This window comes from Antechinus flavipes, chromosome 2 (assembly GCF_016432865.1).
Source record: "Antechinus flavipes isolate AdamAnt ecotype Samford, QLD, Australia chromosome 2, AdamAnt_v2, whole genome shotgun sequence".
NCBI lineage: Eukaryota > Metazoa > Chordata > Mammalia > Dasyuromorphia > Dasyuridae > Antechinus > Antechinus flavipes.
The window spans coordinates 272,769,279-272,782,967 of NC_067399.1; the positions used below are offsets into that span (position 1 = coordinate 272,769,279).

Genomic DNA, 13,689 nt, shown 5'->3' on the forward strand with positions numbered 1-13,689 from the left:
GAGAGGAGGAATTGGAACTGAATGGTTTGGGAAATTGTTTTTCCATCTTCACCAGGGGTACAGATCTTTGCCGTATAATCAGCAAGACATGTCCAAATTGGAGAGAGCACCCAAAGAGGACATGTCTATGTCTTTCTGTCTCTCTCTGTGTCTCTGTCTCTCTTTCTCACTTTCTCAGTGTGTGTGTGTGTGTGTGTGTGTAACTCACCCATTGCAGATGGACCTGAATTGACTCACCCAGATCCTGGGGAGAAGGAACCGAGTTGAGTCACGTGCCGTGCCTCTGCAATGCAAATTAATGAGTTAATTACCATACAGTCAGCAAGGGGGCAGTTCAGCCGAGCCCAGCAGCTCTCTCAGCAAGGCCCGGTTCCTGACCGGGAGAGCGGGGATTGTTTCCAGCCTCAAATGCCTCGCTGTCTTGGGTGACAGCGGAAGCCCTCGGCGGGATTTCTCGCCGGCTACTGCGGAGCGAGGCCCGAGGACCGAGAGCCGAGGAAGCGAGCAGCCCGCTCTCGGAAGCAAGATGAAAGCGGCTGGGCGGGGATACCTCTCTCCCAATGGCTGGTGGCACCCAGGTGAGGGGGGCGGAGGGTGGCCTCTTCCCTAGGCCTTCCCGCTCCCCAGGGAGAGGGTCAGGAAGAAGAGAAGCCCAGCAGAGCTGGGTCCGCCTGCCCGCTTCCTCCATGGCTTTTCTCTGGTTAAATGAACGTGGGCTGTGTCTCACCTGACGCCACACCCTGAGTCAGACCTCAGCCAGGTGAAGCCAGCACAGTCCAAACACGTAAGCCAGGGTCTCTGCCTCCCTTCTGTTCCTCTCCCCACCCCCAGCTGTCGCCTCCCACCCTCCACTCCCGCCGTGCTCCCGCCTCTCCTAAGTTTCTCTGGGACTCAGCACATCTTGGCAGGTGGGGTTCCTCCCTCCCTTTTCCCCGGATAATGGGAATGGGAAAGCTTGTCCTAGCTCGGCTGTGGAGGGGACGGGGAAGTGGAAAAACCCCTATCGCTTGTCCGTTCTCCCCTCTTGATGATTGACAAGTTTGTCGGATTCCTCCAACTGGGAGCTGGACTCGGAACTAAGTGCGGTTCATTCTCCTTGGCTCGGGTCCTTTTGTCCCGGCTGTGAGTGTAGAAGGTGGAGGATGGGGGGGAAGAGGGGAGCGCAGAGGGAGGGCGGGAAGGAGATTGAGGTTGGGGTGGGGTGGAGAAAAAAGCTATCTCTGATTATACGGAGAGTAGAGGAGAAAGGAAATATGAAAAGGTGTGCTCAGAAATCTTCCTGAAGGTGCTCTAAGAAAGTAGAAATCTGATTTTTTTTTGAGAATGGGAATTTTTCTTATCTTTTCCGGGGCTGAGTTTTACAGAGGCTGAGCACCGGGCTAGGTATTATCAAGGGTTCTAGATTTCTGTCTTTGCCTTTGAGGAGTCGAGGAAATGGGGATGTTCTAGTATAGAGAATCAATGACTATCCAGGAGGCAGCTAAGAAGGAATGATTGGTGGAAATGTATTGGAATTTAACGGGCTATTTCTGGAAAGATATGCACACAAAAGTAAAAACTACCCCTTTCCTTGATGCCAAGAGTACTAGTACTTTCAGATTATTGGTGGCAGCTTCTGGGCTAACAGAGGATCAGAGAATGCAATGCAAGTGGATTTTGAAGCCAGGAGGCCTGGATTCAAATTCCACTCCTGACTCTTCCATTTGGTATGAAGTTGGACAAATCACTTAACCTCTCTGGGCCTCAGTTTCCTCATGTGCCAAGTGAGAGAATGGGCTAGATGGCTTCTGAGGTTCCTTCCAGAGGGGGTCTTTGATTTTTGTAATCTGAGGCACTACAACCCATGACTTTGTTAGAATACTATTGCCCTCTCATTTAGTCCAAACATGAAACCCACCATCCCCTTTTTCATCAGAGGTGAGATCTGGCAGGGGAAAGTTTGGAATATCCTGGAAGATGACCAGAGACACAATTTTCAAAAGACATTTGCTATATTGATCTGCTATTTTTGATCTGTTTCAGCAAACAGCAGCACCTGGATCTTTTTTTACTGGGGGCTCACTGAATAAGGTCCTGTGGTTAAGGACTCTTCCATATGGTTCCAAGATCTTTGAAAGCTCTGTCCACATTGGAGTAAAGAGAGCAAGGAAGAAAAGGAAAGGGGGGAAAAAGCCAGTAAGTGGTGAGTACAGCTTTTATATTTGCAAGAGCTTGGGTGGGAAGGGATCTCTCTGGCAGACATCTGAAGAAGGTGATACCTTCCCTAGATACCGAAGTTCCTTTCTTAGGAATACCTGGGATTCTTTCTTGCCTTACTAGTCAATTGCCTCTTAGGAACTGGGTGATAATGAGAGAGGAGGTGAGAGGGGAGAAGTAATTCCTTAAAAAAAAAAGTTCTCATTTCTTCAGCATGGATTCATGAGTATTCCTGCAGCAAACAGCCCTATAATCTACTACACGTGCTTGTTCCCCAGCCCCATTACACACACCTGGCAGGGGCTGGTGCTTTTTATCAGCTCTGATTTTCATCCCTGGGGTGAAGTGACGTATCCTAGATTAGGGTTCTGAGTTCACAGGTTGAGAAATAAGATTGAGAAACTGTCCTGCTAGCTCGGGTTCTAGAAAGAAGTAGGAAACATTCTCAAGATGATAGTTAGATGTCTGGTGACTGGGAAGGCGGATCTGCACTCCAGGAAACTGATACTTTGGTGACTTAATGCCAGCCAAACTGATTAATCTGGTCAAATTCCTTTTATTTAGCCTTTCTCACAGTAAAGTAGCCACATCCCTAGAATGCAAGTTGTATCAATGGCAGGTTTTGTTTCCTTTCTTGTTCTTACTCAAGACATACCTGGTTCTTTGAGGATTTTCTGTTTTTTTTTTTTTTTTTTTTTTTTTTTTTTTGTGGTGGTGGTGGTGGTTGGTTTGTTTTTTATTTTTGTTTTTGTTTTTTTTTTTTGTTTTTTTTTGTGGTGGTGGTGGTGGTTGGTTTGTTTTTTATTTTTGTTTTTGTTTTTTTGTTGGGGCTTTTGTTTCTTTTATCCTCACTACATCTCTCAGTTGCATCTTCTTTAAAATGAAGCTAAAAATATACAATCTACCTCATAGGGCTATTAAAGGTATTTAAAGAGATATTGCACTTCAGTCAGTAAACCAAGTCTACAAGTGTTTATTAAGCATCTAATATTGCCAGACACTTGTGCTAAGTACTGGAGATATTACTACCAAAAAAAAAAAAAAAAAAAAGGCAAAAGCAAGTGGAATACACTGAGTGTGAGCAAGAGCATTCCAGAATCAAAGGGAATGGTCATTGTTGGCCATCATGGAAACAGAATATTGTGTTCCAGGGATGGCAATAAGGCCAGTGTTATTGGACCATAGAGAATATGAAGGGTAGTAAAGTATAGGAAGACAGAAAAGATAGGTCATGGCCAGGTTGTGAAGACTCTAAAAAACAAATAGAATCCTTTCACGTATCTAATGCTCTGCCGGATTTCAATTCCACAGAACAACATGCCCCCAACACCCATTTTCCTGCTTCCATTTGTGCATGGTCTTTCCCTTTAGAATATAAATTCCTTTTTATTAATTGTATCCACAATGCCTGACACATATTAGACACTTAATAAATATTTATTGGATAGAAAAACAAAATAAACCAAAAATTCCCAAACAGAACTTGTAAATTGCCATGTAAGTGTGAGCCATGATTATTATTTTCAAGAGAGAAATAATAAACATAGCTTACATTTATAAAGTGATTTAAGGTTTATAGAGTGCTTTTTAAGTCCTTTAGCCAGCCCCATTTTGTGGATGAGGAAACTGAAGCTCAGTGAGGTTCAGTAATTTCTTACAAGTCCCTAAACTACTAATCATCCACAGAGGGATTAAAACAGAAGGCTTTTTGATGCCAGGTCCAGTACTATCTCCACCCTCTTGCGAATTCTAGAACTATTTGCAAAGGTTAATGATGAAAACTATTTTTGCAGGTATTTGATAAATTAAAAATTGATTACAAATGGAAAAAATAATTTTAAAATAACTTGTAAAATGATTAAAGACAAGAAAAATAATTCTAAAACTGAAAGGAATCTTAGACATAATTTAATCTAATCCCACTCATTTTAGAGATGAAGAATCTGATGTCCAGATTTACTCTCATTCACACAACCACTTCAGTGTCTAAGGATTCCAGAGACACACTATTCAAAGGTTCTGACTTTACAAAAGCCAGTCCTAATGGGGTTAGTTGCTATCCAGCCTAGAGGTAAATAAAGGAACAAGCTTTTGGAATATAAATCTTTGGTAGGAGGTCTAGATTTGGCTCCTGGGTCTGCCTGCTGCTTGTTATCAGTGTGAACTTGGGCAAGATATTTGAACTTGGCTTCTTCCTCTGCAAAATGGAGGCAATATCATTACCCCCTGATTGCTTACTCAGGGGTTTGGGATGTGAAGATCATGAAATGAGAATGTATAAGAACTTCAAAAAAGAGTGTGATATTTTAAAAAATATTAAATGGATAATTAAAATATTAACATTGAGCATCAATGTAACCAGTTAAACTTGCTTAATAACTATATTCAATAATAGCTAATGTTTATACAGAACCTACTATGTGGCATGGGCCCTATGTTAAATGCTTTCCAATTATTGTCTCATTTAATTCTCATGACAGCCCTTGGAGATAGGTGCTACTATTATCCCTATTTTACATATGAAGAAACTGAGGCAGATAGTGTTAAGTTACTTGCTCAGGATCACATAGCTGAGTGTCTGAAGCCAGACTTGAATTCAGAGTTTCCTGATCATCATGCTGCCTATTTTTAATTAGTTAATTTCAATCTATTAAATGTCATTACAGTTTTTACAATCATGGATCTTCACTCCAGTTAAGACTATAAATGACAAACTCTTTCCCTCCTGTTACATTTGGCTATGAGGGATGCCTCATACTTTCTCGAAAGGTAATAACACCAGTTTATCTGGTGACTCTTGTGAGACTAGAAAGCAGAGCAGTTCCCTGGCCATTGAGGTTTGCCTAAAGATCTTTCTTGATTTTGTTGTGCTCTTCAAACTTGACTATTTTAATTACATTATAGCATCCTACTGCATTGATGGCTACAAGGTCTTTGACCACTTCCTAGTTATTGGACATCTAGGTTGTTTTGCAATTATATCTAATACTACTATGGCAGTTTTTGGAAAATAACACCTCCCTCCCCATTTTTGTTTTGTTTTGTTGTAACACTTCACTTCCTTGGAACTCAGGTTCTTCATCTATATTGATAAGCCTGAACTCTAGATAGCTTTTGAGGTCTCTTTAAGCTATAGTCTAGACCAGGCCTTCTTAATCTTTTTCCACTCCCGACTCTTTTTTATCTGAGAAATTTTTTACGTGATCCCAGGTACATAGATATATAAAACATGTATACAAATCAAACATTTACTGATAAATAACTCACAATTTTATGATCCCCAATTCGGTTACACAATTTCATGAGGTTTATATTTAAGCAGGTATGATCTAGATCAAATGATCATAGGATTCTGTGATACGTGTTTTTTTTTTTTTTTTTTTACTTGCTTATGACACAGCACCACCACCATCACCAACAATATCATTATTGTTATTGCCAAGAGTAATCAGGATTACTGGAAGAACCTCTATGTGTGATCATACATAAATATTCCAGTCAAGAGGAGTTTGACACTTAGCGCACACACTCAGGGCACAATCTTTCAGAACCACTGTTTTTATCATGTGAACATTTTCAGGGTCATAAAGAGTTACACACAATTGAAAAACAACTCAACGATTATTGATATTGCCAGAAAGATTTTAACTGGTTGCCCCTTGCTCATTCACTTGGTGGGAACAGCTGTGAGTTGCTTACCAGAGTAGGTGAAAGCTGCTCTGGAAAGTTGGATGGGGCAAGAGAGACCTGCAGCTTGTTTCCACCTTGCTACAAAAAAGGTTCAAGTTCCATAGAAGTGATGCTGTCTCTTCTAATGCTATGACTCAGAACAAAGGTTGGGATCTTAAGCAAAGCCTTTCAAATAAAAAGAGAGAACTGATCTTAGCTTGAGCCCCAGGAGCAAACCCCCAGCCTTGGGTAGCAGGGGAGAGCTCTAAAGTGGTTAACCCTGGGTCAATATTGACTGCATTGTGTTAATCCCAAGTCTTGGCCTCCCAAAAGATGAATGTTGACATAAGAGATTAAATGAGCTTTGTTATCTTCCACTAAGGAATTCTCAGGTCTTGAAGTGACTTGAATGGAAAAAAAATTAAGAAGCTCAATAGCAAATTGGGAATTTCTCTTGGTCCCCTTCAAACCAGTTTGAACCATGAGGGGCTTCAAGGCAATTTTCCATCCACCTATGGGCTAAATCACACAGCTTTTAGATAGCTTAGTTAACTTATCTTTAAAATAAAAGGATTGTAGGATGAGAGAAAAATCGCTGGCTCCAGAGTTAGGATCCAGGTTTAAATCCCACTTCCATCTCTCACTATCTTGGGTAAGTCCTCAAGGCTCTCTTGAATTCAGTTTCCTTTTTTAAAGATGAGGGAATATATGGTGATGAGGTCCCTTCCAGCTCAATGATTCCAATGCTTCTTTTACATACTGTTGGAAGGCTTGAACTTAACCAGGGCAAGATATGTGAATGCCTGTCCTATATTTTAATGAATGTAGTGGGTTCCTTGGAAATCCCATAAAGAATTTAGGATGAAAGCAGGGGAAATTCTATCCATGCAAGTTTTTCCTCTGGGGTATTATTCCCAGAGTTGTAGAAATTGAGGTTGGAGGTCATAGGGCACCCTTAAGCATCTTAGGAAAAAAGTTTGTTTCCAAAATCTCTCAAATAGGGTAGAACAGAAACCTCGTAGGGCAGTGACTTCAATTTATTAAAATATGTATCATATATATATTTTTAAATAACTCTGAAAGCCGAGTAATTATTATTTCCTTCTTGACAACTTCTGGAGATGCTGGAAAGGGCAAGTGAAATCATTCCTGTTACCAGTAATGGGGACCCTAAGGTCTATAAGGAAGATCTGGTGTAACAATTTACCCATAACCAGTCCTAGCATCAAATCCCTCCTCTGAAATGGCCTGTGTGACTTTGGACTCTCAGCCTTCCTAGGTGAATCTCAGTTTTCTTTACTATAAAATGAAAGGGATCAGAAAATATATCCTCTAGGTCCCCTTCCTATTCTGATTCTGTGATTTTTTTCAATCACTATAGGAACCTTCAACTCCTTCATTTCCTACCCTTCTTTTCTTCTAGATCCACATACTCAAATCCCTAATCTTTGCCAGCCTTCCATGATATGGATTGGCACCTGGTTTCAACAGGTCAGGCTTGCCCACAGGTATAAATTGTATGGAAGTAATATAGTTTTCCAGTCATTAGAGTTAAAATAAAATAGCCTGTGATGAGAGGTAGTAAATTCTCCCTTGAGAAATGTCTTCAAAGGGAGGCTAGATGACCACTTATTAGGGGTATCATAGATGTGTATGTATATGTGTGTGTGTGTGTGTGTGTGTGTGTGTGTGTGTGTTGTGTATATTGGAGTCATAGATTTAGATGCCTTCTTTTAAAATAAATATTTTTATTGATAGCTTTTTTAAAATTTATTTTCCCCATACATATAAAAAACATTTTTGGGGGTTATATATATATACATTCATTTTTTATATATTTCCTTAGGAATCATGTTGGGAGAGAAAAATAAGAACAAATAACTTTCGTTTTTCCATTACCTAGATTTTTTTTCTCTTCCTCTCCCTTCCACTCAGATCCCTTCCAATCTTCTCTCCTCTGATTCATTCCCACCTGGATGTCTTTGTTAACCCGAATGCTAGGTGTCCATAGGTCTTTGATAGATGGGAATGTTTCTCGCCCTCTTTTAAAACACTTGGTAATGAACGATAAGCCTTGGGGATGCTGGTGTCTGGAAACAACCCTGGAAAGATTCTTCTAGCCATCCTATTGCTAGGAGCACTTGGCCAGTTTCCAAACCAATTCATCAAGCTGACTGATGAACTATAAAAGCCACATAACTGACTTTTAAACAAATAGGCCAGAATGAATACCTGAAGACATGCACTACTCTCTCTCTTCAGTCATTACCTGAGGAGCCCAAATATTTACTCCAATCCTATTCTCATTGCTCAAAACTGTTTTGGATTCTCTTTGAGAAATGCCTTTGGAGCCCCATGCACACTTTTTAAAAACTAACTTGAGAAATGACAAGTGTGTCATATATATATGTATGTATGTATGTATGTATTTTTTTTTAAATAGCCAAAGATCAAAAGGAAGCAAATCACTTGGAATATTTGAGGGAAGAATGCTAACATCTAGGCATTAGGAAGGCAATTATCTAAGATGAGCTTTAAAGAACTGGAAAGTAAGAATTTGGAAGGGTGGAGGTAAAAGGAATAGACATGTAGCAGTGTGATTAAGGAGAAGAGAAGAGAAGGATGTGATGTTAGGGAGCAGAAGCTTTTCTGAATCTTGGATTCTCTTATATGTAAAATGAGAGGGTTGGGTTAGCTTCCAGCCCCATAGCTCTGGTTGTATGATCCTAAGACTAAAGAATGAAGTGGGTGACTGAGCACAGTGATACTGTTTGGAGTCCAAAAGAATGACTCATAACTATAGGTAAAGAGACTCATTTTCTCATGTGGCTTGGAAACAGACTCTGAAGCCACTTCCAAATGAGGATATCAAAAAATGCTCTGAGCAATTCCAGCACAATCGCAGCTGAGTGTGTAGCTTTCCCAAGATGGCAGTTTGGAAGTAGATGCATTTATTTGAATGTCAAAGTTCTGGTCTATTTCTTTAAACAAACAAACAAACCAGTCTCCCTACTCTCTGTAGGGTTGACTGAGTGCCCACATCTTGGAAAGGCCTTGGTTAGAGTCATCCCACCAGTTGCCCAAAAAAGGCTTCCATCCCTATCCTAGAACAAATGCTTCTACCAAATAAGTTCAAGAAGCATTTATTTAATAATTTTATTATTTAAATAATGTAAATAAAATTGTTTAAGTAAATGCTATGTTATAGTAGTGAAGGGCTAGGCCTGGGGTCAAAGTCATGGATTCAGTTTCTTATTATTTTTTGTGTAACTGTGGATAACCTTTGGGACCCTCAGTTTCCTCATCTGTAAAATGGAGCTAATAATGCCTGTAGTACCAACTTCATGTGGTTGTTCTCAGTTCAAATGAGGTAATGTAAGGCGATTTGCAATGTTTAAAGTCCATATAGATATTATTTATTAAACATCTATTATGTGCAAAGTATAGTACTATACATTAGTGGTACAAAGACAAAATTTAAAAAAAAAAACAGTTTTTTTCAGTCAAGGAGTTTACATGGAAAGAGAAAGGAGGAGACAAGAATAAGCATTTGTTAAGCTCTTACTATGGATCTGGCACTGTACTAACCATTTTGCAAATATTATCTCATTTGTTGGGGGGTAGAGATTTAGAGAAGGGGTTACAACATTTATGCAAACAAACAAAACTGATTAAATCTGGCATCATCCACTACACTATAATCCCATTTTTTTCTGAGAGGAGGAAAGCGTGTTTTACCAGCCGTTGTTTAGGACTCATGCTCCCTTCCTCCCACCCTCCATGACTATGATGTTGTTCAATCATGTTTTACTCTTTGTGCCCACATTTGGGGTTTTCTCGGCAAAGACACTGGAATGGTTTTGCCATTTCCTTCTAGATAGGAATGTTTCTCGCCCTCTTTTAAAACACTGAAGGTGAGGAAACTGAAGCAAAATCAGGATTAAGTGACTTGCCCAGGGTCACATAGCTAGTGTCTGAGGTCAGATTTGAATTCAGGTCTTGCTGATTCCTGGCCTGGTGATCTATTTACTGAACTACCTTGTTGCTCCTAAACTACACCAGATCACTGAAGGGGAAAATAAACCATCAGCCAGAGTAGGCAACTCTAATTTCAGTTGATTTCTAACTCAAAGCTTAGCCCATGAAAGACAAGTACAAACCTCTAAAGGAGAGCACCATCAGGAGGTCAGCTGGCCCTGTTCCAAATCTTCAGGCTTGCTTCTCCTAAATTACGCCAGGCTCTTTGACATCTAGCATCATAGGTTTATGGGATTTAGAATTAGAAGGAACCTTTATGATGAGTTCAGCCCCTTCATTTTACAGAAGAGAAGATTAAGACCCTGCCAGGCTAAGTCAGTTTATAAACATTTATTAAGCACTTACTATATTTCCAAGCACTGTGCTGATCATTTGAATGACTTACTCAAGTTCATACAAAGTAATTACAATAGGATTTAAATCCAGATCTTGTATTCAAATTCCAGGGTAGTACAATCTATTACATCAAGAAGTGCCTGCTACTATCATTTTTTTTTTCTGGTATGATTTTCTTTTCTTTTTTTTTTTAATAACTTTTTATTGACAGAACCCACGCCAGGGTAATTTTTTTTTACAGCATTATCCCTTGTATTCACTTCTGTTCTGCCTGCTACTGTCATTAAGGAGCTTTGGGCACTGGAGTAAACCAAAAGGAGGATCATGATAAATGATATGCAGCCGTATGAACTTAGATAAATCACTTAACCTTTTAGTCTCAGTTTCCTCACCTGTAAAATGGGGATAATACTCTACCTCTGAGTTTTCAAGTGAGATAATATATGTCTAATATTTTGTAAATTTTCAAATGCTATATAAATGTTATCATAGTTTTCATTAACTATTACATACCTCTTGTATTCCTGAAATGCTCTTAGCTGATTCCACTATTATATTCTTAAGGCTTTGCTAGAAAAAGTAATTCAACAAAGAAAGAGAAGTCTGAAGAAACAGAGATAATAGTAAGGAATCCTCAAGAACTGTTGCAGACCCTTTCCACATAATAAAATGTCCTTTACTTTCTAGGATTCATTTCTCACTTCTTCTTGGTTCATAATTTATTCTCCTTAACATTCTATCTTTTCCCAGATACATTTTTAAATTTCATGTAGTGGAGGATTGATTAGGGGTCCCTAATTAATTGAGTCCCCTAATTCATTGGATGAAATTTTATGAATCCTTCCCTTTATATTAATAAACTAGATTCAAGTGCTGATTGTCAGTTGTTATCTGTATACTTTTGGGCAAATCATTTAGGCTTTCAAGCCCCTGATAAACTTGATTTTCTCTTAAGCTTAATCTACTCATCAATACTTTCCCCATCATTTTCTTAAGTTTAGACAATTGACCCCCTCACCCCCAAAAAATCAAGTCATAATTTCTAGCAACATTTACCCTTGCAAGACCTTGCATTCCAAATTTTTCTCCCTTCCTTCCCTCCACCCTCTCTCCTAGACTGTAAGTAATCCAATATATATTAAACATGTGCAGTTCTTCTATACATATTTCCACATTTATCATGCTGCACAAGAAAAATCATTTCAAAAAGGGGAAAAAAAACAAGCAAGTAACAACAAAAATGGTGAAAATACTATGTTGTGATCCACGGTCCTCTTGGATGTAGATAGCTGTCTCCATCACAAGTCTAATGGAATTGGCCTGAATACGTCATTGTTGAAAAGAGCCAAGTCCATTACAGTTTGTTATGCCATGTATAATGGTCTCCTGATTCTGGTCATTTCACTTAGCATCAGCTCATGTAAGTCTCTCCATGCCTCTCTGAAATCATCCTCCTGATCATTTCTTGTAGAAAAATAATATTCCATAACATTCATATACCATAACTTATTCAGCCATTCTCCATCTAATGGGCATCCACTCAGTTTCCAGCTCATTGCCACAAACATTTTTGCACATGTGGGTCTTTTTCCCTCTTGTATGATCTTTTTGGGACAGAGACCCAGTAGAGACACTAGTGGATCAAAGGGTATGTATGATTTAACATCCCTTTGGGCATAGTTGCAAATTGCTCTGCAGAATGGTTGAATCAGTTCACAAATACACCAACAGTTTGACAAATGTTTATAAGGATATGTACTCAAATGCAAAAGCAATAATAAAACATTGGCCTCCAGTAGTTTATATTCTACTGGGTAGATACAGCGTGAACTTGGATAGTTCCAACATAGAGTAAGAAGTTAAGATAAAGATTGAAGTTCTAGGAATATTTGAAAGGAGAGCCCTAATATTTCTGGGCATTAGGGAAAGCTTTAAGGCAAAAGCAGTACTTGAGATGAGCTTTAAAGAACCAGAAAATGAGAATTCCAAAAGGTGGAAATGAAAATGAAGAGTATGTGGCAGTGTGATTAAGGGAAGGGAACAGATGGGAGTGATTTGGGAGAGGTAGAATCAATGAAACTTGGCTTCTGAATAGATAAAAGATTAAAAAGAAGAGAGAGTCAAATGCAGTGTCCCAAAAGTCTTAGATCTGTTTTAAGCTTTAACAATTTAGTTTAATTTAGGGCGGGGGGGTGGGGGGGGGGTAGGAGGGAGAGGAGAGGGAGAATGGATTTAAGGGGAAAAAATGATGAGTTCCATTTTGGACACATTATATCTGAGATATTGATAGGAAATTCAGATTAAAAAAAAAAAATCCAGCATACAGTTGGATGTGGGAGACTAGAATTCAGGAGATTGATTCAAGTTAAATAAAGTATATAAGAATCATCTTTGCAGGGATAATTAAAATTATAGAGAGCAGATTAACTTACTATTAGAAGGAATTTGAAAAGAAGAGAGCCATGGGGGACACTGATGCTTGTGGGACCAGAGAGAGAGGATGATTTATCAAAGAGCCTGAGACAACAAAATGGAGCAATGTCATGGAAATCAAAGGAGAACATATTCAGGAGTAGGAGAGAGATGAGAATGGAAAAGGAGGAGGAAGAAAAGACTTTGAATTTAGCAATTATGAGTTCATTGGCATCCTCTGAGGGTACTTTCAGTAGACCATTGGGGTTGAAAGCCAGACAGCAAGGGGTTGACAAGTGAGTGGGTGGTGAGGAAGTAGAGGCAGTGATTATAGATGATTATTTCTAGGAGTTTGGCAGTGAACTAGAGAAATAATGTAGGCCAATGGCTTGAGAGTTGTTTTTTTTTTCTAAGATGGGAGAACTAATCATAACTGCAGGCAGCAAAGAAGGGTACTATTGAAATGGAGAGGAGAAGGAATGATTGATGGAGTAAACTCCCAGAAGAGATAGGAAGGAATGGGATCAAAGACACAAGTAGAAAGCAAGGAATAGTAACACTTTATCCTCTGTGATTTGAGTGAAGCAAGATAGAACAGGAGATGATATGGACAGATCTCAAAGTATTAAGAATGGGAGCCATCAAAGTTCACAAGAGATGGCTCTGATTTTTTTTCCTATAGAACAATGGAAAGAGCATTGTATCTGTAATCAAAGGATCAAGCTTCAAATGTTGCCTCTTCACTTGCTACTATGTAACCTCAGGCAAGTAATATAATCTTCCTAAGATTGATTCAGTTTCCTCATCTGTAAAATAAGAGGTTGGACAAGGTGGTCTCAGACCCCTTCTAGTTCTAAATCTATGATCCCATGATTATCTACTGGGAAGGAGAAAAGGAATAGCCTCAGGGGTTTAAGAGAAGGGGTAAAGGTTCAGTTCTGAGGTTAAGTGTAATAAAGAATCAGTGAGGGTTTGTCATGATTTTTGGTGGATTTGGATTTGTTTTGGAGTAAAAGTTTGACATCAGTGTTTTGAACT

The 13,689-nt window shown here is 39.3% G+C and overlaps 1 protein-coding gene across 1 annotated transcript in view; it reads left to right on the plus strand.

Moving 5' to 3' along the window:
- The first annotated feature begins 319 nt into the window (after positions 1-319).
- PAK6 (p21 (RAC1) activated kinase 6) overlaps positions 320-13,689 on the plus strand; it is a 59,295-nt gene continuing 45,925 nt past the window's right edge. Inside the window, 2 exon segments of the mRNA XM_051977069.1 lie at positions 320-578; positions 2,023-2,182. Coding sequence (XP_051833029.1) covers positions 561-578; positions 2,023-2,182 — 178 coding nt within the window. The 5' untranslated portion in view covers positions 320-560.